The sequence below is a fragment of the Bemisia tabaci genome, chromosome 2 (genome assembly GCF_918797505.1).
Source record: "Bemisia tabaci chromosome 2, PGI_BMITA_v3".
NCBI classification, from domain to species: Eukaryota; Metazoa; Arthropoda; class Insecta; order Hemiptera; family Aleyrodidae; genus Bemisia; species Bemisia tabaci.
In genome coordinates this window covers 7,535,729-7,559,467 of record NC_092794.1, presented here as the reverse complement: position 1 = coordinate 7,559,467, position 23,739 = coordinate 7,535,729, and the positions used below count along the sequence as shown (strand labels likewise).

At 36.7% G+C, this 23,739-nt stretch overlaps 1 protein-coding gene across 7 annotated transcripts in view; it reads left to right on the top strand.

Annotated features, from left to right (window-relative positions):
• Positions 1 to 23,739, top strand: part of Camta (Calmodulin-binding transcription activator) — a 322,129-nt gene that overhangs the window by 278,800 nt on the left and 19,590 nt on the right. For 3 of the 7 annotated variants that reach the window (XM_019045120.2, XM_019045123.2, XM_019045125.2), the window contains 19 exons: positions 406 to 577; positions 5,533 to 5,579; positions 5,912 to 6,091; positions 6,767 to 7,309; positions 8,304 to 8,713; positions 9,214 to 9,389; positions 9,741 to 9,892; positions 11,403 to 11,529; positions 11,809 to 12,086; positions 13,603 to 13,772; positions 14,392 to 14,494; positions 14,990 to 15,206; positions 15,483 to 15,576; positions 15,738 to 15,841; positions 16,446 to 16,641; positions 17,383 to 17,516; positions 19,783 to 19,878; positions 22,097 to 22,164; positions 22,807 to 22,946. In XM_019045120.2, coding sequence (XP_018900665.2) covers positions 406 to 577; positions 5,533 to 5,579; positions 5,912 to 6,091; positions 6,767 to 7,309; positions 8,304 to 8,713; positions 9,214 to 9,389; positions 9,741 to 9,892; positions 11,403 to 11,529; positions 11,809 to 12,086; positions 13,603 to 13,772; positions 14,392 to 14,494; positions 14,990 to 15,206; positions 15,483 to 15,576; positions 15,738 to 15,841; positions 16,446 to 16,641; positions 17,383 to 17,516; positions 19,783 to 19,878; positions 22,097 to 22,164; positions 22,807 to 22,946 — 3,407 coding nt within the window. The remainder of the gene's footprint in view (positions 1 to 405; positions 578 to 5,532; positions 5,580 to 5,911; positions 6,092 to 6,766; positions 7,310 to 8,303; positions 8,714 to 9,213; positions 9,390 to 9,740; positions 9,893 to 11,402; positions 11,530 to 11,808; positions 12,087 to 13,602; positions 13,773 to 14,391; positions 14,495 to 14,989; positions 15,207 to 15,482; positions 15,577 to 15,737; positions 15,842 to 16,445; positions 16,642 to 17,382; positions 17,517 to 19,782; positions 19,879 to 22,096; positions 22,165 to 22,806; positions 22,947 to 23,739) is intronic. The other 4 variants (XM_019045124.2, XM_019045126.2, XM_019045122.2 and 1 more) reach the window with 3 other exon arrangements.

The window sequence follows — 23,739 nt, the reverse complement described above, 5'->3', positions numbered from 1 at the left end:
TTTTTCAAAAACTGCACTTATGCGCATTGTCTTCCAAGCCCCTCAGCGTGGTTTGTGAGTTTCACCTTCGTATTCTACCGTGCCAAGGAAAAACGCCGTATGAACCTTTGTGCGTTGCCAAATTTATTTCGGTAAAATACGAATTTTCTGGAAAACTTGTGTAAATTTTCCGTCCAATTTTCCGAGAATTGTGTGATCTAAAGTATCAGAAGATTTCAAGCAGAAATATTAATGATTTATCTCAAAAATTAATATTTTCGGAGGGGAAATTGGCAACTCTCGGATATTCATACGGCGTTTTTCCTTAGCACGGTAAAATCATTTTCAAGAGTGTAGCACGGTGGTAAGGAGATTGAGTCTCTATTGATGATTTTTTTTTTCTGCTTTTACTTTCATGTGGAATAGAATCCAGACATAGTTTTGGTGCACTACTTGAACGTCCCTTACCCGGACGACAGCAAGCTGGGGGCTGTGGTGACGCCTAGCCTGGCTTTGTGGGCCGACAAGAAGGAGTGGACCAAAGAGGAGCTAGTCTCTCAGCTTCGTCCCATGTGTGAGTCCCCGCCAATCCACTCCGGTGTGTGTTGTCTTCCTGTCGCCTGTCGGGCATCTCGTCGCTTCTTTCACCCCCGTTTCACCCTCCCTCCCGCTTTCTCTTCTCATTCTACTTATCATTCATTCTCCCGCTAAAGCTCTGGCCACTCTCGCGAGTTGGCAACACTGCCTTTCCTCAATTTAAGTGCATGTGAAACAATCGGCATTTATTGAAACAGACTGCTTCACCTAGAATCGCTCAGCGGCATCGAGTACGTAGAGTCGTAATGTGAGTCGGAGAGCTCGGACCACTTTTAAGCATTTTCCAGTACCAGAATTCCGAGACTCCTCGCGGAGAAAAAAACTTCGTGCGTGGGACCCGAAGTTTAGGTCATATGGATCTCTGAAGTTTTCGGACTGAGCATCTGGACACTTTAGATCTAGCTGTCGAGTTTCGGATCACACATCTGAAACTTCAGTTCTTACATCTGAAGTACTTCAGATGTGAGAACCGGAGTTTTTCGGACGTGAGAACCGAAGTTTTTCGGATGTGAAAACCGAAGTACTTCAGATGTAAGAACTGAAGTTTCAGATGTGTGATCCGAACCTTGACAGCTAGATCTAAAGTGTTCAGATGCTCAATCTGAAAACTTCAGAGATTCATATGACCTAAACCTCGGGTCCCACGCACGAGGTTTTTTTCTCCGCGTGTCACGCCGCTCAGTGCGAGCCAATCGGAGAGGTCGGACATGAAATTTTTGACTGAAACTGCACATTTTGATGTTTACGAGTATTTCGTCACATTTTAAATTTCAAGGGGTGAAAATTTTACAAGAAAACCAATGGAACAACTTTTAAAATCTCAGAGTTTTGTATAAACGGAGTTGTAAGCTTTTAAAGTTTCCAAATTTTGTCCGACCTCTCCTGCTGACTCGACCCAACGCGCGCCGGTCACTTTTTCGATACACCATCGATTGTTTGCGATATTCGGGGACCCGAGCATCCACTGTAGAAGAGGATAGGAATCACCAAATATTCTACATCGCCATTTTGGATCCAAAATTTATCGAACAAAGTGACCGAAGCTCGGCGCACGCCGGGCGCGGAAATCATCGTCCAGTTCCCACTTCTCCCATTCACATTACGACTCTATGTAGGTGTAGGTACTCTATACCCAGCGGGCTCATTACTCAAACGGAGCTCTTGCGTGTGTTAGAAATTTGCGTTTTAAGTACTGATTCCTATGTAAAATTTCGCGAGAAACACGATGGTGCCACTGGTCTTCTCTGAAAGGAGCTTCCAGGCTCAAAAAAAGCGCTCAAAGTTGAGGCCGTGATGAAGGGAGTATCCCACGCTACTCCGAGAGTCCACCTCTACAAATATCAAGAGAAACTCTCTATGCACAGATAAGTAGCAAATACATTGGCAGGGTTACCACTTTATTTGGGGTCTCTAAATCTGAAAACACGGCAACCGTACTAATGTACCTGCTCCCTATCTTTGCGTGGAGAGGTTGACGAGATATGGAGGTGGACTTTCAGAGAAGGGTGAGATATACCTTCCATCACGGGCTCAAGTTTGAGAGCTTTTCTTGAGCCTTGGAGTTGATTTCAGAGAAAACCAGTGGCACCATCGTGTTTCTCGCGAAATTATTTATTGAAATCAGAACTCAAATTGCAAATTCCTAACACATGCAAGAGCTCCATCCATTTTCATAGTTACCCTTTTTATGAACTGCCCCTTGGAATCATCTGCGGTGGCGCCACGGTAGCAAAGAAACATTCACAAATCAGCATGACAGTACTCTCCATTTTAAAGTTCTCCAAAAATGCCTGCTTTGTGCTTTATCGTCACATTAAGGCTTTGCGGTCTCGTGAGTATAGCTAGCGTGTAAGATTATTAAGATCCAAGAATTGTATGCTAATTCCTCGTAATTTTTTAGTTGATCTCGGTCTTGGAGCATCCAAATTCCGTTGTTTTTTTGTGTTTTTTTTTTTTTTTTTTTTTAATATAGCCAACCATCCTCGTCCCATTCAAAACATGGGGCTCCAACCACACTGCATCCATGAGGCTGCCTCGGAAACGTCCTTGAGAGCTAAACAAGTGCTGAAAATTGATTCTCTGAAAATGAATTGGACGTACTTCTATCAAACAGAACTATGTGCATTATGACGTGAGCCCTGTTATGCACATATTCGTACGGGCCTCAGGGCTCATGTTTTAATGCACATATTTTCGTTTGGCAGAAATACGTCCAACTGTTGCCCTTTTGCTGATCGAAAGTCGTGATTTAGAGTGCAAAACTTTTGAAAAATCAGCTAAAAAGTACGCATATTGAAAAAAAAAAAAAAAACGGATTTATCACAACAACAGCAGCAGAATACCGTTCCCGTGGTGGCTTTCGTCGTGCTTAGAACACACGGAATCGCGTCAAAGCAGTGGCTCACTGGGCTGAATAAAATTTTTTCGCATCAAAAAAAAAAATCTCCTAGGTGTAAAGAAAGTTTCCATGCCGCGATAATTTTTTTGAGTCGTCCCAATCAAAAATATTACGCCGTAATAACTGAAAGAGTGCGTTTAAACGGGATGAATCCTACTAATCTACCACATTGCACAGCTTGTTATGGATTCACCTGGATACAACTATTCGTGCTCCTTGGACATGCGTGTTGCGTCCCCTAAATTGAAGGAGAACTGATGACCGGCCGTGTCCAATGATGATGTATTTTAGACTTGGTACTGGCTATCAAATCAATGTAAAAGAGTGAGGTAAATTTTGACATTAAGGAGCAATCTTTCCCAAAAAATGCCTAGGGCGTGTAGACAGCGATGGTGACCACATCAAAATTTTTAGGCTGCATCTCCCGGAGGTGGACTCAGGGGAAGACGGATGTAACGTTTAGTCGCGAGTCATCTAACAGACCACGAAAGACTGATTTGGAAAGCCTAAGGTCTAAAATACCTCATCTCAGCATGCAGTAGTGCGCGTCATCATTTCCCCCTGAGATCTTGGAATACAACACGCATACCCTGAGAGAACGTATAGATGCGTTGAAAGAGTTAAGTCGGTAAGTGTTCATTGTTATTTTGAACTTGTTTTTAGATCATCAAGATCTAAATTCTGCCGTGCTGAGGAAAAACGCTGTTTAAACATTAAAATGTTGCCATAGTTCCCCTGATGAAAAATTTATTTTGGAAGAAAGTTATGTATATTTTTCCGTGAAATTTTCAGGTATTTTAAGATGAATAATTGTGAAAAAAATTGTCGGAAAAATACTGACAACTTTCCTAATTTCGTATCTCATCAAGGAAAGTTGGCGACGCCTGAAGGTTCATACAACGTGTTTCCTTAACACCGCAGAATTGTTCAAAATCAGTCAAAAAAAAAAAAAAAAAAATTAAATGGCCACTATACGCGTAGAAGATGAAACCTCAAAACTTCTCATTCCAGTTATTTTCCTCAAAAAATAGCACCCTCCACCCAAGTAGCAATCATCGCGATAAATAGTGATTTTATCGATGGCAATGTATCGAGATATTATCGCATTAAAAATCGCGATTTTTACAGCGATTCGATTTTACATTCGATAAAATCGTGATCAATTTTCGCCGATAAAGTCGAGATTAAATCGCCTTTAATCGCGATTTTTATTTCGAAAATATCGTGATAAATTGTCGGGCGATAAAAGCGCGATTTTATCCCGTTAAGATGGAGGATAATCGCTCAGTTGTTGATGATCCTGGCGATTTTATCGCCGATAAAATCGCAGTACATAGCGATTTTTCCGTTAAGAAATGCTACCTGGGCAGCTGTGTAAGTTAAGAGAATTTTCAAGCTCAGCTGATACTACACAGCTCATTACTCGAAGGGCACAGTCAACAATTTTTGAGTGTTCTTCAGTGCAGAAATGTATTATGTGCAACACATTGTAGTGTGTTTCAAATATTCAGTAATTTATTTTATTCGTATCTTTACTTAGTTTAGATGCTTACTGCTTATTCGCATGCCGGAAATAAACTTCTATTTCTGTGTCTGTGTATTTAATATGTCAAAGGTGGAACTAGAAAAATCATATCTCGATTTACGATGTCGGAAAGCACATCCTATACTTTTTTGAAGGACGGTTAATGATTGTAATCGCAAAAAGAATCCAAGTTTTTTTGCCACTTTACGAACATTTTCTGAAAATTTCATGAGAACATTAGATGGAAGTAATAAAATTAAAGCGGTAATTTCGAATCATGAAATCAAGATACGTATTCTTTTAGTTTAGCCATTGACACTTTTGTTATCAAGCTTATATCTCCTATTTTGAATTATTGATCCCTGTAGCATTATTGCATTTTTGCCAGTTCAGTTTTTCAACTCAATGATGAAACTTCAAAAATGTGGTGTGTCATCTTTCAGAGCAAAGGAACAAATTTTTAATGTTAAATGACTGAGCGTTTGATGGTTGATATAGTGATTGATTGAAACTGCAATATTAAGTAATACATTGTATGAAAAAGGCAAATGCCGGAATAGGTAAAAGAAAAGGTATCAACCTTTGACAGATAGGCCAGTCTGGACTCAGCTAGCTTAAAATAGAAGTTAAAATGAGACGTAGTTATTGAGACTAAAATACAAATTTTTTTTGCGTTATTGTGAGAGTTAAATGCAAATTAGAGAAAGACTATTAGTTTTTTATTTGTCAGCCTACTTTTTTGTTTTGTAAAAATATTCATCCAGTATGTAATGTACTGTCATTAAAGCATCGTTTGAAATGAGTGTTAAAAAATTATGGGGGGAAGGAGAAACAAATATTAATCAGCCACCACATTAAATAGTAATATTGAATCATATTTTAGTTTAGCGCCAATTATCTATCCTCCATTTCAAGAGTCCTTATTCCCAGAAGCAGCAATATGAATAAATAACCATAGTTAATGAAAAGAGCTGTATTTGAAATGTTCATGGTTCAAGTTTCTGTATAGTAACGTTTATGTCTCTATTTTCAGTTTACAGTGAAGATGAGCCCGATCTGAATAATGAATTGGAAATTTCGGTAAGATTGAATTTTTTTTCCTTTAACGGTAGGTTTTGTAAAGATTTATCACTTTATTTTTCAAAGTTTTTCCAACAACTTAAATTCATATTTTCGACTCTTAAAAAATTTGCTAATTCTAAGCAAAAATGTCTGATTGTAAATACATAATTATGCTTTTTCGAATTTCATCGGGCAAGTGGTGATTTCCTCATGTACCTGCAGGAAATGCCTTTGAACTTCCTCTAATATTTTAATAACAAACGTCATTGTATTAAAGTGGCTGATTTTTTCTGAAAATTTAAATATAATTCTCTTCTAAAAAAATAATGGTTCTCTTTCCTCTTATTTAGACAGCAGAAACTGTTGAGGCCATCGTAGGGCAGCTGATGGAAAAACAACGATCCGCAAAAGCTGCAGCTGTTACTAAAACACTTGAGTGCGGGTGTCCAGACTCAACATGTGCAGATGGTAATGCATGTGCTCATCCCCTTCGGCGCATCTCTGCTGCGAAACCAGACAGCAGTAACATGGTACGAAACATGCTATTTAAACAAATTGATGTTGAACTTAGAAAAACACAATGCTTGGTTTCCGACTTTGGGAATTATTGTCATTTTATTTTAGTTTGAGAAAATCGAAAGTTTTGAATTTGTTAAATTTTGCTTGATTTTTCTATCACTGTCAAATATATACTTTAGAGAGATATTGTTTGAGAGGATAGAGCACCAAAATTAAGGTAACTAAATATTGATCCGCAGTGCGGATCAATATTCGGTACATATTGCGGTTTATTATTTTTGTACTTAATGTTCACCATTTTTGTATTTAATGTTCATTATTTTTGTATGTATTGCTCATTATTTTTGTATTTAATAATGTTCATTTTTTTGTATTAAATGTTTATTTTTTTTTACCTAAAAACATTTCAAGAAACATACAAAATTTATTTGGCGCTGAGGTCCTTTGATGTTTTCACCGTATTATACTAATTTATTTAAAAACTACTTAGCTTTCTTTTGAAAACAATATATTAAAATCAGACATAGCCAGACTCTACAATTTGGAAACGTCAATTTCTAGTTCCATCATTTTCTCTATTTCCAGTTTTATTCTATCCATAATTTATTCATCTATCGCCTGCTCTTTTATGTTACGTATTCATGACAATTTTGATGTCTTTCATCTATTTTTGTATGTTTTGTCAGGTCTCTTCAACAACCGGAAGCTCTGTGCTTGCTCCTATCCCTAGACAACACCAAAATAGCGATGCTGAAGAACATGGCAATGACATATTTACAATCAACGCCCAAAGCGCAAACCAGCAAAGCATTGGGAACTCAAGTGGACCTTTAGTTCTGAGTTTATCGCAGCTCTCAGGTTCCACAGGTAGTTTACTGATCTTGAATGATGCATCCACTGCAGCGGCAAGTAAACTACTAGGAAACAACAATCTTCGTCATTCAGATCAAACACCGAACATAGGCTCATCCTTTATTACATCAAGCCAGCAACAACAGCAGCAGCAACAACAACAGCAACAACAACAGCAGCAGCAACAACAGCAACAACACCAGCAACAGCCACAGCAGCAACAGCAACAACAGCAGCAGCAGCAACAACAACAACAACAGCAGCAGCAGCAGCAGCATCAACACCAGCAACAACACCAAAGGTCTCTTCATAACCGGAGGAATGATCGGCGGTTGCTTTCATCGCATAACTTGATTTTGAAACAAGAAAACATGGAGGTTTGTCTCAATTTTTTTTCTTCTACTTTAATTCAGATTTTGAAAGAGTGTACTTTGAATTCCCTGTAATTCAATTTTCCTCCCAAAAACTTCGCGGTAGACAGTAGGGTTTTAATGGTGATTGCAGACACTCTTTCTTCTAAAGTTAATCAAGTTATGAGAAATGTCGGAAATTTTCGATTTATATATCTAACTATTCCCATAAAAAATTCAGGGAAGAACAAAGAAAATCGTGTCAACGTTTTTCAGCAAAATTAATTCGTAGCCCTAAAAAGATCTTATATCTATGGATATATTAGGAGGACCACCACTCTCTGTTTTTTTATTCATGCCATAAATAGCGGTCTATTTAACTGAATTTGTGGGTGGTCTTTCATGTATTATAAATAAAGGCACTCCTTTAATACAGCTTAGAGAAGCTTCTTTTAGCTTGGGTATTGTCTGGGTGGCTCAGCTCAGTAGGAGGGCATTAAAAAAAGGAAGAAAAAAGACAGAATTCATTTTAAGGTGAGAGATCAAAATTGTTTCATCTCTACCAAAAACAGTGAGAGTAGTCAAAAGCTTTGCTGAAAGAAAAATCAAGTGCCCAAGTCCTTAAATTAGCCCAAAAATGTTTTATTCTTGATTAATCGTCACAGAATGAGAACAACTCTGAAAGAGATGCTTTATAAAACAAAAGTCAGTTCGCAAAATTTCAACAGCATTGCCAAACAGTTGACATGTAGGTATATTTTCAAATTGTTTGCCTCAATTTTTTAATGTATTCCTATTTGAATCACTAAATACAAAAAGGGCACATGTCCAGAAAACCAAATTGTTCAGGAGACACAAAAACTGTTTATTTCGTGGTAGATATTTTTTTAAACACAACGACTTTCCGAAAAATATCTACCACGAAAGAAACAGTTTTTTGTGTCTCCTGAACAATTTGGTTTTCTGGACATGTGTCCTTTTTGTATTTAGTGATTCATTTATGCTTTGGGTATTTTTTCAGCTAATGACAAGTAATTCTTGTCAAGTTACTTGCAGTCATCCAAACGAAGGCACAGACTCAGGGGTCAGTCTCAACGCCCCATCAACCAACATGAATATAGTCAATAACAATAAACCAGCTTTGAATACAAGGGTTGAAGTTGAGCAACTAGCAGATAAGATGGATGCCACGAACAGCAATAATCTCCTACCCAAACCTAGCTTTGAATCTTTCCCTAAACAACGTAAAGGACAAAAAGTTTCTGGGGAAGGAGAGAAAGGAATTGATTTATCTTTGCTGGATATGAAGGAGTTTGGCATGTCGTATGACAAAGACACTGCAAATATGCGAAACAATTTTTTTACTTTAGGCTTGTCTCATGATGAGATTCAACAAACATTATCTGCTAATTTACCTCTCTGTGATAATAGGTACGCATCACTCATTTTTCTGTAATTTATTATTACCGATTTAGTCTTTCTTATCTTTCCTTGATTAGGTTTTGTTTGCCCTTTAAAAACTATTTTCCACTAATCATTTATTGCAATTTTTTGTTTATTATAAGTGATCGAAAATTCAGTTGAAGTCTATTGTTCAAGGGGAAAGTATTTGCTACTTTGTAATATTAATAAAAAAAATTACTTCTTACCCCTCAAAAAATATTTTTGCCTTAATCTACATTTTTCCCACCATTCTCTTATAACTTTCACTCTGAACTGTCACATACCTGCGTGCATGGTTTTGCTTTTCTTCAAGGACCGTAAACCTTATATAAATGAAGGAACTTAACTTTATTTTTTTTCATTATTTCTCACAGTAGAGTTTAGGGAAGGTGGGAATCTCTGTTAATCTTAATTTTTCCCAAGTTAACTAAATAAATCGGTTGGAATTGGGCATATATTGTAAATTACTCTCATGTGATTTTTTCCAGGTTTAGTAATGCAGGTCAAAAAATTCTTGGTGATGATGATGTGTTGATTAACTCTATGGACTTTATTGATGTTGCCGTCTCTGATGATGATGTGCTAGTCAATCTGGATGCATTTGATATGCTGGGAGATTTCCCGGAATTGGAAATTTTAGACTCCAACAATCATGATTCAATTGGTAAGAAAAGTGTGCCTACCCCTCCAAGTTTCCTTTTTCCTTACCAAGATGTATGAAGTGTTAGTTAGTCATCTTTCCCAACTGTTAAGCAAATTTTCTTTTAGAAGCAAGTTTTTGTCTAAAACCCTTCTCCCAGTGCAATTTGATAAATTGAATATTTCAATACCGGATTTATTTTTTCCCTGATATTTCAATATGATTGATCAACGATTATCAATATGATTGAATGTAACTGGAGGGTGAATTTTTAATCGTCAGTTTTTGAGCAAGGTCACCAGAAAACTGTAGTGATCAGTCCGTGTGAAATACTTCAGAATTACTGATGGGGGTTGCTTGAATTTTTTTTTTCAGTGGATGGAAGTAACAGCAATAAGAGCGATGGTCAGATTTCCATGCAAACCACACCAAGCACCGGCAAAAGTCAAGAGCAATCATCTGCAAAGCAGTTCAGACAAGGCAGTCTAAATATCTCGGATTTTTCTCCTGACTGGGCCTACCCGGAGGTAAGGGTACTTCATGCTAAAACAAAATGCCTGTTTACATAAACAAAAGTCTTTTTGTAAAAAATCCTCAATGAATCAAAAAATTCACTCAAATAATTGGAGACACACCATTAATAACAGGCTAAGTGCCAAAAGTTTATTTCTTTATAATTGTCGCAACACATACCACCAACGCTGTCTTTCCTTTCTCAGACGTTGTATGCACTACTAAGCATTTTGTCCTTGATGCTTGTAAAAAAATGGCACATTTATCTGAATTTCCGATTTTCTGCCACTTATTGATAGCCCGTCATCGAAGTTAAAGCTTCAATGAGGGCAGCCTATTTTAGGTAAGAATTAACAAAGGAATAATTGTTTCCTATTGTCTTAAGGTTGAAAAAATTGATGAGTGGGTCAAAATTCCTAAAAAAATAAATTATAGTTGCTTCTAAAATGGACAGTTAAAGACAAAATCAAGTTAAATGCCTCAAAATCTGTTGAAATTGTTTTCACAAACAGAAAATTTCATCATCGTCCTCTTCATTTGGGAAATAGTCAAATTCCCAGAGATAAAGTTTCAAAATATTAAGCCTCCACCTGGATTCCAAACTCAGGTGGAAAGACCATATCAAAAAAAAGTAGCTCAAATTAAATTAAAATTTTTAAACATGTATTGGCTACTAGGCAGAAAATCTAAGTTAGACCTCAAACTAAAACTATTACTCTACAAGTCAATGTTGAGACCCATATGGAGTTATGGCTGCCAATTGTGGGGTTGCGCAGCCAAAACAAATCTCAACCAGATAGAAATAATCCAAATGAAAATCCTCAGAAATATTGCTAAAGCTCAATGGTATGAGAGAAACGCGGATATAAGAGCGGATCTCGACATTGACTCTGTAGAGGATTACATTACAAAAATGCATATCTCCTACGAAAATCGTTTACACAACCATCTGAATCCAGAAGCGCTTGCACTGCTGTTCAAGGATGATGGCATAAGGAGATTAAAACGCAGGAAAACCCATGAGCTTGGAATCCAGGGTTTTTCAAAAATTTTTCCATAACAATTAAAATCTTTGAGCGCCTCCTATTTCTCGAAAGACTTGTCAGGAGACACTTGATTTTTGGACGGGTCAGCCCGCCGTAATTCAGTTAAAATGAAAAGACATTTTTATTTTATAATAATCGTGTTTTATTTACACTCCAGTTAGTTTTAGGTAGTACACATTAAGTTAAATCTTAGTTAATAGTTAGTATAAGTTAAGCTAATCTAAAATTAAGCATTTTAAAGACATTTTACATGTCTAAATGCATTTATTGTACAATTGTTAATTATTTTGTGCAAATCAAATAAAAAAAAAAAAAAGTCGCTTCTAAAAGCAATAACTTGCTTCTTCATAGTGCGTTACTACACCTATTTTAAAACAAATTTTCTGATGTTACCACATGTGATTGAACAAAAGTGCTATGTGTAAGTCTTTGAGGCATCGGCTTTAAAATTAATGAGATTTCCTTATGAACGTTGCAGGGTGGCATCAAAGTGTTAGTCACTGGACCATGGCACTCAGCATCTGCCAATTACACAGTTTTGTTTGATTCTACGCCTGTACCAACCACTTTAGTTCAAATGGGAGTCTTGCGCTGTTATTGCCCAGGTTTGTACTTTTATTGAGCTCATTATTTTTCTACATAGGGTGCCCCAAAAATTGTACCAATTGCTCAGATTGCGCTCAGTTGCGTTTAAAAGCATTTGAATACCTCTAATCTTTTTAAGGCTGCAGCTCCTCACCCTCTCCAAAATTGGTTTTCAAATATCATTATAATTTAGATTTTTTGGACTCTCGAGCAATCTATCAAGGATGTCTCCTTTCGGAAAAATTAAATAGTACAAGATCATCTGTGATTAAATATGCCCACTTGTTCCTCTCTTTCAGCCCACGAAGTTGGAATAGCATCATTACAAGTTGCTTGTAATGGGTTTGTGATCTCCAATTCAGTGATGTTTGAATATAAAACATCGCCATCAGAGGCAGAGACCGCCCAAAGTGAGGAACGATACTCAGGTGGCTCAAACGCAGACAGGCATCGAAGCTGGTCAGCTGAGAATGACTACGAAAATGACAATCTCCTTAGGTTTACGCTCATGCAACGACTTGAGGCTGTGGACGCTCAGCTACAAATTAAACAAGAACCTGATACTGGCTCTGATCAGGTATGTTTCTTCTTAAAACTATCTCATTCAGTTTACATGAAAAAGCTCATATTATATAAAAAAAATCTTGATGAAGCAAAGAAATAGGCCAGTCCTTTTGATTTCTTCTGTCGAATATCTCTATACTAAGCTTAAAATTCCCAACATGGCACTGCCTCAACTCTTGTTAAAGCAAACATATTTCAACATGGTCTAATTTACGTTTGTATGGAGAATATGAACTGATGGACCCATTTCTGATTGGTTCAGTTTTCTGCAGCCTCATGGGGCTGACCAGGATCCAACAAAATAGCTAATATTGCATGCTGAAGGCTTAAAATGTTGTCAAAAAGTGCAGTAGGTGATGAACGCCAAAAGTTAACAACAACGCCCCCTGATCCGAAGTCACAGCCATTTTTCTGAATTAATGAGACCCAAAAATGCTGTACAGTAAGACCTCGAATTATCGGATCGCGATTTAACGGATTCCACGATTTAACGGATCGATCATCCGGTCCCTTCAGCAGGACCGACTAGCGCGATTCAGCGGATTCTGCGATTTAACAGAGTCGACCTCCACTCCCGTGAAATCCGATAAATCGAGGTCTTACTGTACTAAGAAAACGCTGTATGAGCCTAATTATGTTGCTAAAGATTCCTTGACAAATCACGAATTTCCAGGAAAATTTATTAATATTTTTCTTCCAATTTTTCAGAGAATTTTGCCTGTAATTTTATAACTTTTTTCAAAAAGAAATATTTTCTGAGAGAAAATTTGGCAACATTCGAATGCTCATAGGTGTTTTTCCCTAGTATGGCAGAATGGCTGTACTATTTATGAAGGCCCACCTATTGCATTCAGTAAGACGCTGTCTGTTTTGTCTTAATTAGTAAGCCAACTTAATTTCAGTGTTTCAAACACTGAAATTAGTCTGGCTCACTAATTCAGTCTTTTAAACACTGAAATTAAACTTGCTTACTAATTACCCATTTCTGGAACACTGTATTTATCGTGCGCATTGTGTTTATGTGTGTATGTTCACAGTGCTAATTTATGATATTAGGCTCTTCATTTGAAATGTGCTCTTTACATGGCACTTCTTATGTTTTTTTTTGTTTCGTTTGTCTTAAGCTATATTACAGAAACTTTCCCTTCAACGGGATTAACCTGATACATTGTATCCTTTTATCTTTTAGTTTTTTTACTGAGTTTCTCTTCTGTCAGCAAATAGGGAACTTGAGCGAGAGTCTAAAAAGGAGAAAAAAGCAAGAACTGAGGACAGTATGAGGACTGGCACAAAATATAGAATGAATAGAACAAAAACCTCAAAGCAAATTAAACATCTTTCAAGTGAAGAAAATAAAAGTAAAAGGATTGAGCGAAAGGAATGCATTGATTTGAAGGATGAAGTAAAAATAACTTGAGTAAATATGTTAAACAAAAGCTTTTCAAGTAATTCAATTTTTAATTCATGCACTGTGGGAAAGAAATACCTTCATGAATTCCCTCATTTGTTTCATTCCTTCTCCAAATAAGGCCTTACGACTACTGAGTCGACGTGATTTTGAAGAGCAGTTAGTATCATATTGTCAAGGACTAAGTACACGAGAATGGTGTGAGACTGCCCACTCAATCACTAGCAGATGGTGCCCAACACATTACGGGATGACACTCCTCCACATTGCAGCAGCGCTTGGCTATTCAAGGTGCGCTGCGTTTTTTAATATTTGATCAATTTTTTTTTTTTTTTTTTTTTTTGTATCTTATTATCCTATCAATCTTTTTTATTCAGTTTACGTACATGTATGTACCCGTTTGTACTTAAAATTGAAAAAAGTTACAACCTTTTTTTAGGACAAACTTGAAAATAATTTATTTGTTAATCATGAAATATGTCAAGTTTCAATAACAAAATCTATTTACTAAGCTGCACAAACAAATTCTTGGACAAACAGTGAATCAATACATATGATGAAAGCATGATTTATGCACATCGACCAAACGGATAAAGAGAGACTAACGAAAATTTGTATCAACAGTCAACGCGTATGGAAAATATTACGTGGACGCTCACCCAAGAGATGGGCACAAAGCTGGCTCTCTTCTCCCAAAGTGGTGTAGTCGTAAGTGGAGGAAGGAGAAGTTATGTTGTACGCCTATTCACTGCCTTAAATGCCCAAACTTTGTATCAAATTTCCTTTTATTGAATAAGGTGTCTCTCACCCAGATTCAAAAGATCAAGCTCTCTTTGAGTGAGTAGTCAAATAGGCAAATATGTGTACTCCATGCCTTGTTATCTGAATAATACACTGTGATCTGTTGCAGACTTGTTTGTGCAATGTTACACTGGAGAGCGGAAAATTCATCCACTATACTAGACTCGGAAGTCGACGCTTTGTGTCAAGATGATAAAGGATTCACTCCTCTTGTAAGGATCCATAAAAGTATTTCATTTTTGTGACTGTCCTTAGGGAACGAAAACTTATATAATGCAATCAGCAATTTTTCATACAAGCAACTTTTACCAAGTTGAACTGAGAAATTAGATTTGGATTTTTTGACAAAAAACACAGTAAGCTCCCAAAGTCTAAGTTGCTGAGTGATTAGTTCATTTTTGTGCCAATGTAGGTCTTTAAAGTGCATTTCAAACCAAAAATTTTGAATACCAAACATCGTAGGTGAAAATTTGAGATAGTTTCTTTGCGAAACTCTTTTTGTCAGACCGTGCGCGTCAAATCATCATTAGGCTGGGTTGTTTCAAAATTTTAAGAATGTTTCTGCCCCAATGTGTGTAAGATATTCCTTCATGCAATTTAATGTATTAATTTCCCATTGTTAGGCACTTAGGCTCCTCCGGACTGCTATTCATTCTTTTTTTCTGATACCTTCCTATTTATAACATAATTTTTTTTTTCTTTTCCAGACATGGGCTTGTGCTAAAGGTCACCGCGATACTGCTCTCCTTTTATATCAATGGAATAGCTCTGCTTTATCAATCATGAATGTGTATGCGCAGTCACCACTGGATGTTGCCAGACTTAACTCTCATATACTTTTAGCCAGTGAAGTTGAAAGGCTTGAGGATGCAAGGAAAAAGAATATGAGCACAGACAACGGTTCCCCGTCTAATTTGGCAGGTGGTAATTTCATCCCATAGTCACTTGTGTCTTCTTTTATAGTCTCTCAACACACATACTGCTAAAATTGTAAATGATATTATAGTCACTTTCCTTTTCAGTAGGAATGTCCCAAGTTGAAAACATTTCAATTTTAGTAGAGGACAAACATTTGATTCGCTGTTCACATCTCTTTATCTCGCCTAGGTGTGAGAAGAGCTGAAGTATAGAGCTGAAAAAATATTTTCAGCTCTAAAAATGTTTTATGTTAATTTTAAGACTGGTTCATTTTTTTTCCAGATGTATCAACCACAAACCTTTTAACAAACATTGATAGTAATTTGATGAGCAATAAAGATGAGGGGGTGTTCCTTCGGCCTGATGCTGCATCAAGGTATACAGTTTCAACTTTTTAAACTTTTTTTGTACTCTCACTTTCATTTCCTCAGGGATAAGTGAAACTTGAAATCCATCTACATCAACTTTTGTTTTACCTTCATTTTAAAATTTAAATGTACTCTCTCTTTAAATTATTTCATTTGCTGTTTTTTGTAGGAATGTGTGTGGAATGGAAAAATACAAAGTGCTCAGTGTGGAACTTCATGTCAACATTCCAAATCTGACAGAAACGAGTGAAACCTCACAGTCTACGGATCCAGGTAAAATTTTGTCCTCCCAATTCTCTGCAGGTGTAATTTTGCTTGTCGAGAGTCTATTGAGAAAGTAAGTTTATACAGCCCTTATCTGAGAAAATAAAAATGGACAATCAAATCCGTAAAAAGTCCCTGATTTTTTTTGTGTCCAGGAATTCCCTGGTCTCAATTCCAAAAACTTGGACATTTTGTAGAGCTCTAGATATTGTGACATATAAATATGTATATGGCTGTTCTTATTTCCCTCCCTGTCTCTGTCTGGTGTCTGTATTCCTATTGGGGGATCAGGTAAGATTACCAATAAGAATACAGACACCAGACAGAGACAGGGAGGGAAATTAGAACAGCCATATACATATTTATATGTCACAATATGAAAAATAAGGAAAAGTATGCCATCTTTTTTTTGCTCGAAGTATGGCATCTTTTTTTTGCTCCAACCAAAAACTCTTAGTGCAAAAACAAAAAATCAAATAAAAAATGAAATCAAATAAAAGTAACCAGAAAAATTCAAGAGCACCTGTTGCTTTTTTTTTCATCTTTCTCATAGCAGATGTTTTTATTCTATCGTAATTCATATGGATGAATGAGTCAAATATCTCTGTTTTAGGTGGCACTGCAAGTATACTCAGTACAAACAACAGATCTCAACCGTCATCGCGGTATCTAATCAAAACAGCAGCAGCAGAAAACATTACTTTTTTTCAATCCTCATCAGCAGAGAGTCTCATTGCCGCTGCATCACCTGTTAATAAATCAAACGTAAATTCTTTGTCCTGTAACTTTGATGCTCGGAAGTTCTCAAGGTAGGTTGCTGGCCAAAAGATACTTTAATCCTGAGTTAATCAATTCTTCCATTAAATGGACGTATTTCTACCAAACAGACCTATGTGCAGGTGAGAAATATGGGGTGTGCTCGTCGAAGCTGCATAAGAAGCAATGTAAAAGTGTGCGTGATTCCTTTTGAAGAATTGGAAAAGCGGGATATTACATTCTATCAAACAGACCTATGTGCCAACTGAATGCGGGATTCATGAGCCGCGAGGATGGGACGAGAGCGTTGTGGACAGGGCTCATGAGTTAAAGCAGCCCACGAGCGACAACGGCGACGGTTTCTTCGCCGCTGACGTCACTGGCGCTTCATTATTCTTATTCACTCTTATAGCCAGAGAACTAACGAGCACACACCATATTTCTTACTTGCACATAGGTCTGTTTGATAGAAATACGTCCAAATGGCGATTCAATAGTCTTTTGGCTGTTGGACTGTCAACATGGTTATTTACCTAAAATTTCTATCTGCTTGCAACATTTTTTCTAAAATTGAGGGGCAAATATCTCAAAAACAGTACATGGAATTCCCAACCAGATTTTTGGAATTCACTAAGATTGAGCGTCCGTAAGACTTTTATTCAGGATGATGAAAGTAGTAATACATTTTAGTTTCATCAACTTCACAGAAAGACAATTTCCAGGAGAGATTTTCTTCCCCTCTCATCTCAATTAATACTTCAGTATATTAAATGAAATGTTTGATTTTATTTTAGTTATCGCCTAGATCGAAGTATGTCTCTCCCTCTCAACTCTCCAATGTCAGATTCAACATTTGACTCTGGAATATCCTTGGACATCTCCCATGACACTCATCAGCTGCCGGACCGTGAGATGGATTTTGCACTTTGTAAGTTTTTTCTTCTTGCTTTTTTTCGTTTAAATTTATCATTTTGATTTATCATAGGTATCAATATATTTCCAAAAATGAAGGCTGAGTACACTAATTTCACAAAGCAAAACTATCGGTTTTATCCTTATATAGACGTAAAATATCTCTGCACAATGTTTCGTACGAGTGATGCATTTTTGCAAATTCTTAAGAAACTCTGCACCACCTCTTGGTAAGTTGCTTGGAGTGCTGCTTTGCATGCAACATAACATTGCAAAGTATTTGAATAGAGGAGAAAGTTAAATTCTCCTAGGCCAAAGCATGCACATTAAGAGTAAGCTAAGTAATTTTAAGCCTAGAGTTTGAGCTGAATATTATGACTAGATCAGAAATTAAGAGTTTAAGAAGGTTTTATCAGGGTGCTCAATTTAGCAGTAATTAATTGAGAGTAAGAGCCCACCCCACCCACTACTTATTTCTAAGTGTATTCCTAACAGTATTTCTGCCGTGCTAAGGAAAAACGCTAATTGAAAATTCGAGAGTTACCAAATTTCCTCCAATAAAATGTTCATTCTTCAGGAACATTGTGAATGTTTTCTCTTGAAATCTTCAAATAGTTTACATCTGATATTGAATAAATTCCCTAAAAAATTTGAAGAAAATTTTTCAACAATTCCCTTGAAAATTCATACTTTATCAAAGGTAATTTGGCATCATCTGAAGGCTCATACGGCATTCTTCCTTCGCAAGGCAGATTTCATGATAGAGTTACAATAACTTTCATTGTTAAAAAATTGCAAGAAAACTTATTTCAACAAGGTACATATGCAATGATACTAGAAATGAGCAAAAATCAACAAAAAGATCAGTCAGCTCAGAGCTTTAATACTTAGTCCCGTTTTTTTGATGAAAGAATGAATCTAGAATAAATTTGAATGTAGTAATTCTTTGCTGGTTTTTAAATCCAAAGTCCATGCAAAACGTTCCTTAGGCCCAAGAATGACTCCCACATCAGGTTGGTGGTCGTCAAATCAGGAAAATACATTTCGGATCAATCTCTAAAATTTCTTGAAGAAACGACCAATTGAACTTAAGTGCAAGCATGTGCCCATTGCTTTCATCTTAGTTCACAGTTTTCACCGCACCATTTTTTCTTTGACAGAACACTCTTGTAAAATAAAATCAGCTTCATTCCTCCTGAACAAGTTTTGCTGCTTTTAAGGAATAAGGTGAAAAAAATGGTACAAGTTGGAAAGTGGCGTTTTGTACAATGACTATTGAAAATGTTGAGTAAAATAACTGACTAATACTTACAGATTAATGACATGATTAGTATGCCAGTGAAACAGACCAGGTAATCTGGCTTATATGATATGTTTTTGTCGTTCCAGACCCTCATTCAGAGGTTGGTTTAATCACATCAGCTAAAATAAAATACTGTCAAATGGATGAACTAAACCTCTCAAAATGCCTCAAATATTATCTCTCTATTAAATGAGTAATTGCCTAGGAAGGAGGTTTTTAAAAACTTCGGATATTAAAAAATAAAGCATTTTGTTCAAAAAAATGTTTAAGTGATTTAAGAGAACTTCTCAAGATAGGAGGAAAATATTTTCAGGTGTCGCAGGGCCATCCTCATTTAGATCAAGGTCATTATGCTCTTATCATAAGCTTAATTGGACGTATTTCTATGAAACAGAACTATGTGCAGGGGATAAGATGGGGTGCGCTCGTTAGTGCCCGGGCCAAAAGAATGAATGGGAAATATAAAGCGCCAGTGACGAAGCCGCCGTCGCGCCTCCTCCACCCGCCGTTTAACTCATGAGCTCTGTCCACAAGGCTCTAGATACATGCCCACGGCTCATGGGTGCCGCACTTAGTTGGCTCACAGTTCCATTTGCTGGCTTGAAGAAGCGGGATTTCACGTTCTATCAAATAGAACTAAGTGCACAGTGTATGAGCCATGGGCATGTATCTGGAGCCTTGTGGACAGAGCTCATGAGTTAAACGGCGGTTGGGAGAGGCGCGACGGCGGCTTCGTCATTGGTGCTTTATATTTCCCTTTCATTCTTATGGCCCAAGCGCTAACAAGCGCACCCCATCTGTCCCCCTGCACATAGTTCTGTTTGATAGAAATACGTCCAATTCGTAAGCTGTTTCTGAAGAAACAACTTGTATGCACGATAACCCTTCGCAATTTGTTTGCCTTGCTTTTGTACTTTTGGCGATATCATTTTAATCAAAATTTTTGTTAGCACAAATTAAAGTTGAGTAATTATCACAGGCCAAGTTGCTTTCAAGTCAAGTTCTCAAACCCTGAGTCCACCCATGCTGGATGTCGGTGCTTCAACGAGTTTTTCTGAGACATCTGAGAATGTTGGTTAGTATTGATTCTCATCACAGTTTTTGCCAACGACCCTACTACTGTACATCTGTCCATTGGATATCATTTAGCAGAACCAGAATCCCAGTACTATTGACTGTTTAAAAAAAAAATCCCTGTTGATTTGAAAGAGGAGAACCGCTACAATAAAACTATTAAAATATACTATTGGGCGTGAAAATGCCATTTTGATCTTTTGTGAGCTCTTCATCACTTTTTTTCAATGAATTTTAATGAAAACTGTACATAAATTTTCAGTACGTAGCATTTCACCAAATTTTGTAATAAAATAAAAGTTAGGTGCCCATTTTTTTTCTTTAACACATATTTTTGTATATTTTATGTGAGATATTCCCAATTTGTGCATTTCAACAGCTTTTCAATGTTTTTTAAGGTTAAAAACTCCTATTGTTAGTCGAACAGTCAATACTAGAGTACCTTTATAGCGAGATTATGGACAGATTGCTTGATGGAGGGCTTAGGGCCCAAAATTGCAGCCACCCTTCTGAGCAACTTCTAACACACAAAATTTCACTGCCAGCCTACAGAGTTCAATTCTAACCAAGATGGCCAAGAATGTACATAAATGAGCGTTCTTTTGCAAAAATAAGTAAATTTATGCTAAAAGTAAGCCAAATACATGCTTTATAAACGGCGGTTCGTAACAATTGTATTTAAAAATCGCTCTGGACATTCGAAATTCATAGGTTGGCTGCATTTCTGGGCCCTAACTTCATTCACGGAGGCATCGGTGAAGGCCTGATGGATTTTCGGAGTTTCACATCTGTCCATACTCTCGCTATACAGGTACTCTAGTCAATACTACCAGGAAAGAGATCTATCTACCATTCTACTTTTATTTGAAAGAAGTCTTGTCTGGAAATAGTTACTAGTCGAAAACACATGTGCGGCAGAAAGGCGCATGCAATTTTTAGAGGAGTAGATGACCAAACCATGAGCTTTCACTAGCACCATTCAAACCTTTATTGAGTATGCCAAAGATGCCAGAGGATTCAACTCTTATATAGAATGATTCCTTCCATTACATGAAGTCAAATTATCTCCAAAATCCCCCATCTTAGTTTTCTTTGTTGGTGTTCAAGTTCTCTAGAAAGGTTTTGCTTATCATCTCAATTTCATGCCTATTAATCGTGATGAATAGCCTCTGTGAAACACAAATGATGTTTCACATGTAGACTTAAAAAAAAAGAAATATGATTGGAATGTGAAGAATGTATGTGTATTACAGGGATTTAATCAGTCCTTTACAGTAGAGGGTCGCAACAATATTTTTTCTGTATAGAGCTACCATGAGAAAACTGTCTAGCAATCTCATTGCTTGTGGCCCAATCTCTTGTACCAAAGAAAATTATTTGTGGTAGAAATAGAAAGGGGGCAGATTGAGTCATAACCCCTCTGAATTTTATGTGTATATGAAGCCGAATTGTGCATGATATAAGTAATAATTGCCAACAATTTCTTAAAATGAAATATGAGAGATCAATTATAATTGATGCTTTTATTTTCCGAACGAAGAAATTTGATAATGCATGATATTTTGGCTCATGCAAGCTATTTTATTGGCCTCTGTCATTAGTGCTATGTATTAGCAAATTCACTTTTAGCTTCTCTCTCTGCAACTATTGATAACCTTTGCACTGCACAGCACTATACAGCACTCTATCGTTAGCATCTCGTAGTCCTATGAAGGAAATAGATCTGGTGGCGCCTGGAGGCTCAGCGGACTCTGGCAATTTTATCTACAAAGTGAGAATGCACAAGAAGGCGCACTTCTGTGAATGACTGATGATAGAAGAGTTGCTCAGAACGCAGGCATTATACTTTTTTGTTCCAAGCAACTCATTTAATTAATACCTTTTTATTTCATCTTGTGCAAGTTGTTAATTTTTTATACTAAACTGTTTTTTATTTTATGTAAAGTTTTTCGTATTAAACTCCTCTTACGCCTTTAAGCGCTCTTGAATTTTCCTCTTGCTATTACCAAACTAGTAGGCCTAGTTTGCCTCTGGATGTAGATTCTCTGAAGAATCATACTAAGAAAATATAAAAATCTCTAATGAGCCATATTAACAAAAATTTCACTATGCCTATTCAAAAATAGGGTATTAAATAATCTTGGAATTTCTTGTGAAAGATTGGTGTTTCCAATGATATGCTTTATTTCGCAAATATACTATATTTTCTTTTGTTTTAGGGGAGCAAGAAGTACGAGTCTTAACACTAGCTGAGCAAATCATTGCTGCCATACCTGATCGTATTAAGGTGATTATGCAGAATGTACAAAGTTGATCGTAGATTTACTCCAGAAACTTTGAGTGGTTGTTGATTTCTTTTATCCCCTCTCTCTCTTTAAAAATCTTCCCATTGACCATACAGAAAATGATCGCAGATTTATCCATAAGAGTAGATTCTTTTTGATCTTAAGTAAGTAGTTATTATTTTTTTTTTTAAACTTTTGCAAACTTTTTTCATCGAAATGATAAATTTCAGTACTAGATTAGTAGGACATTAATTATTATTCAAGTATGTATGTGTTCGTAAATTATATCAATGTTCGTGGCACTTTTATTTAACCCAGATAAATTCAACCAGACATAAGCTTCGGCAAACATGGCTCTAACATAAATATTTTAATAGTTTGAATCAAAAGTGATTGAGAGGTGAGCTGTGAATTTCTTTTTTTTTATTTTTCCAATTTTTTTCCTCTGTTCCAGTTTGATTAATACCAAAGCAATGAATGAATCTAATTTCCTGCTGTGTAGGCAGAGCAATTTAATCATGAAACAAGTGTCAAGTCCTCTTTTTAACATGCTTTGTGTAATCTATGTAAAATCCATCTATCCATCCTATCATGTTCTCTAAAACTCCTTCCAATGAGCATATTTTCTAAATTTGTTTTTTAAGATTGAAAGTGACAGTGAAGAGATGGATTCACTGGTTTCTTTGGAATCTCCCCTGCCACCCCCATCATCATCTGCATCTTCATGCTGTTTTGACTCCGCCTCTCCTGATTTTAGTTTCGAGCCCTGTGACAACAACTATAGGTTAGTACTCATTTCATCCGCCAGAATCTACAACAAATTAAAAGGTACATTAAAGAGCTCAATGGATCATCAGAGAAGGTACAAAGTTAAGCATTCTGATGCATGTTTCCCCTTTGAAATTTTACTTAGAGCTAAATTTGCGCAACAAAAATTCCTGAAATTAACCATCAAGACATCAGCACTTTTATGTAGCCTTCGTTACGAAAAATTTGAATTCATGGAAATCTAAAGTCTACTTGAATCAAATCATGCACTACAACGGATTTGGTAGGCTTCTCAATAAAGGGCTTTTTTTTATCCATGGAACGCATGGTAGCGGTTCGGGCTGGTTCAACCGGCCTAACCACGGCCTCAACCAACCTCAACTCACCTCGGGAGAGCGGTCCAAGTGTTCCACTGGAACACATGGAACGCGCCAGTGGAGCGGGATAAAAAAGTGATGCGTTGCATAGCTATCCTCTGCAGTTCGGATAAAAAAAGCCCTTAAGCTGTAACGTGTTTCTTCCCCATCCTGTAGTGCTAGAAAAGTAGGCAACAGAGAATAGCTGAAACCAAGTGCTGATATTTATCGCGAATAAATAATAAATATAAACATAAATATTCAGCGGGTATTATGCTGTTGTGAATTTTTATAGATTTATTAATTTTTTCCACAAAATGATTGTGGGACGGATTTGATTAAAAATTTGAGGAAACTTTCTTAACATTACCGGAAAAATTCTATAAAACTTCTAAAGAAATCGGCAACACCCATCTCTCGTAAATAACCGAATCATCCAATAAGATTGAGCAG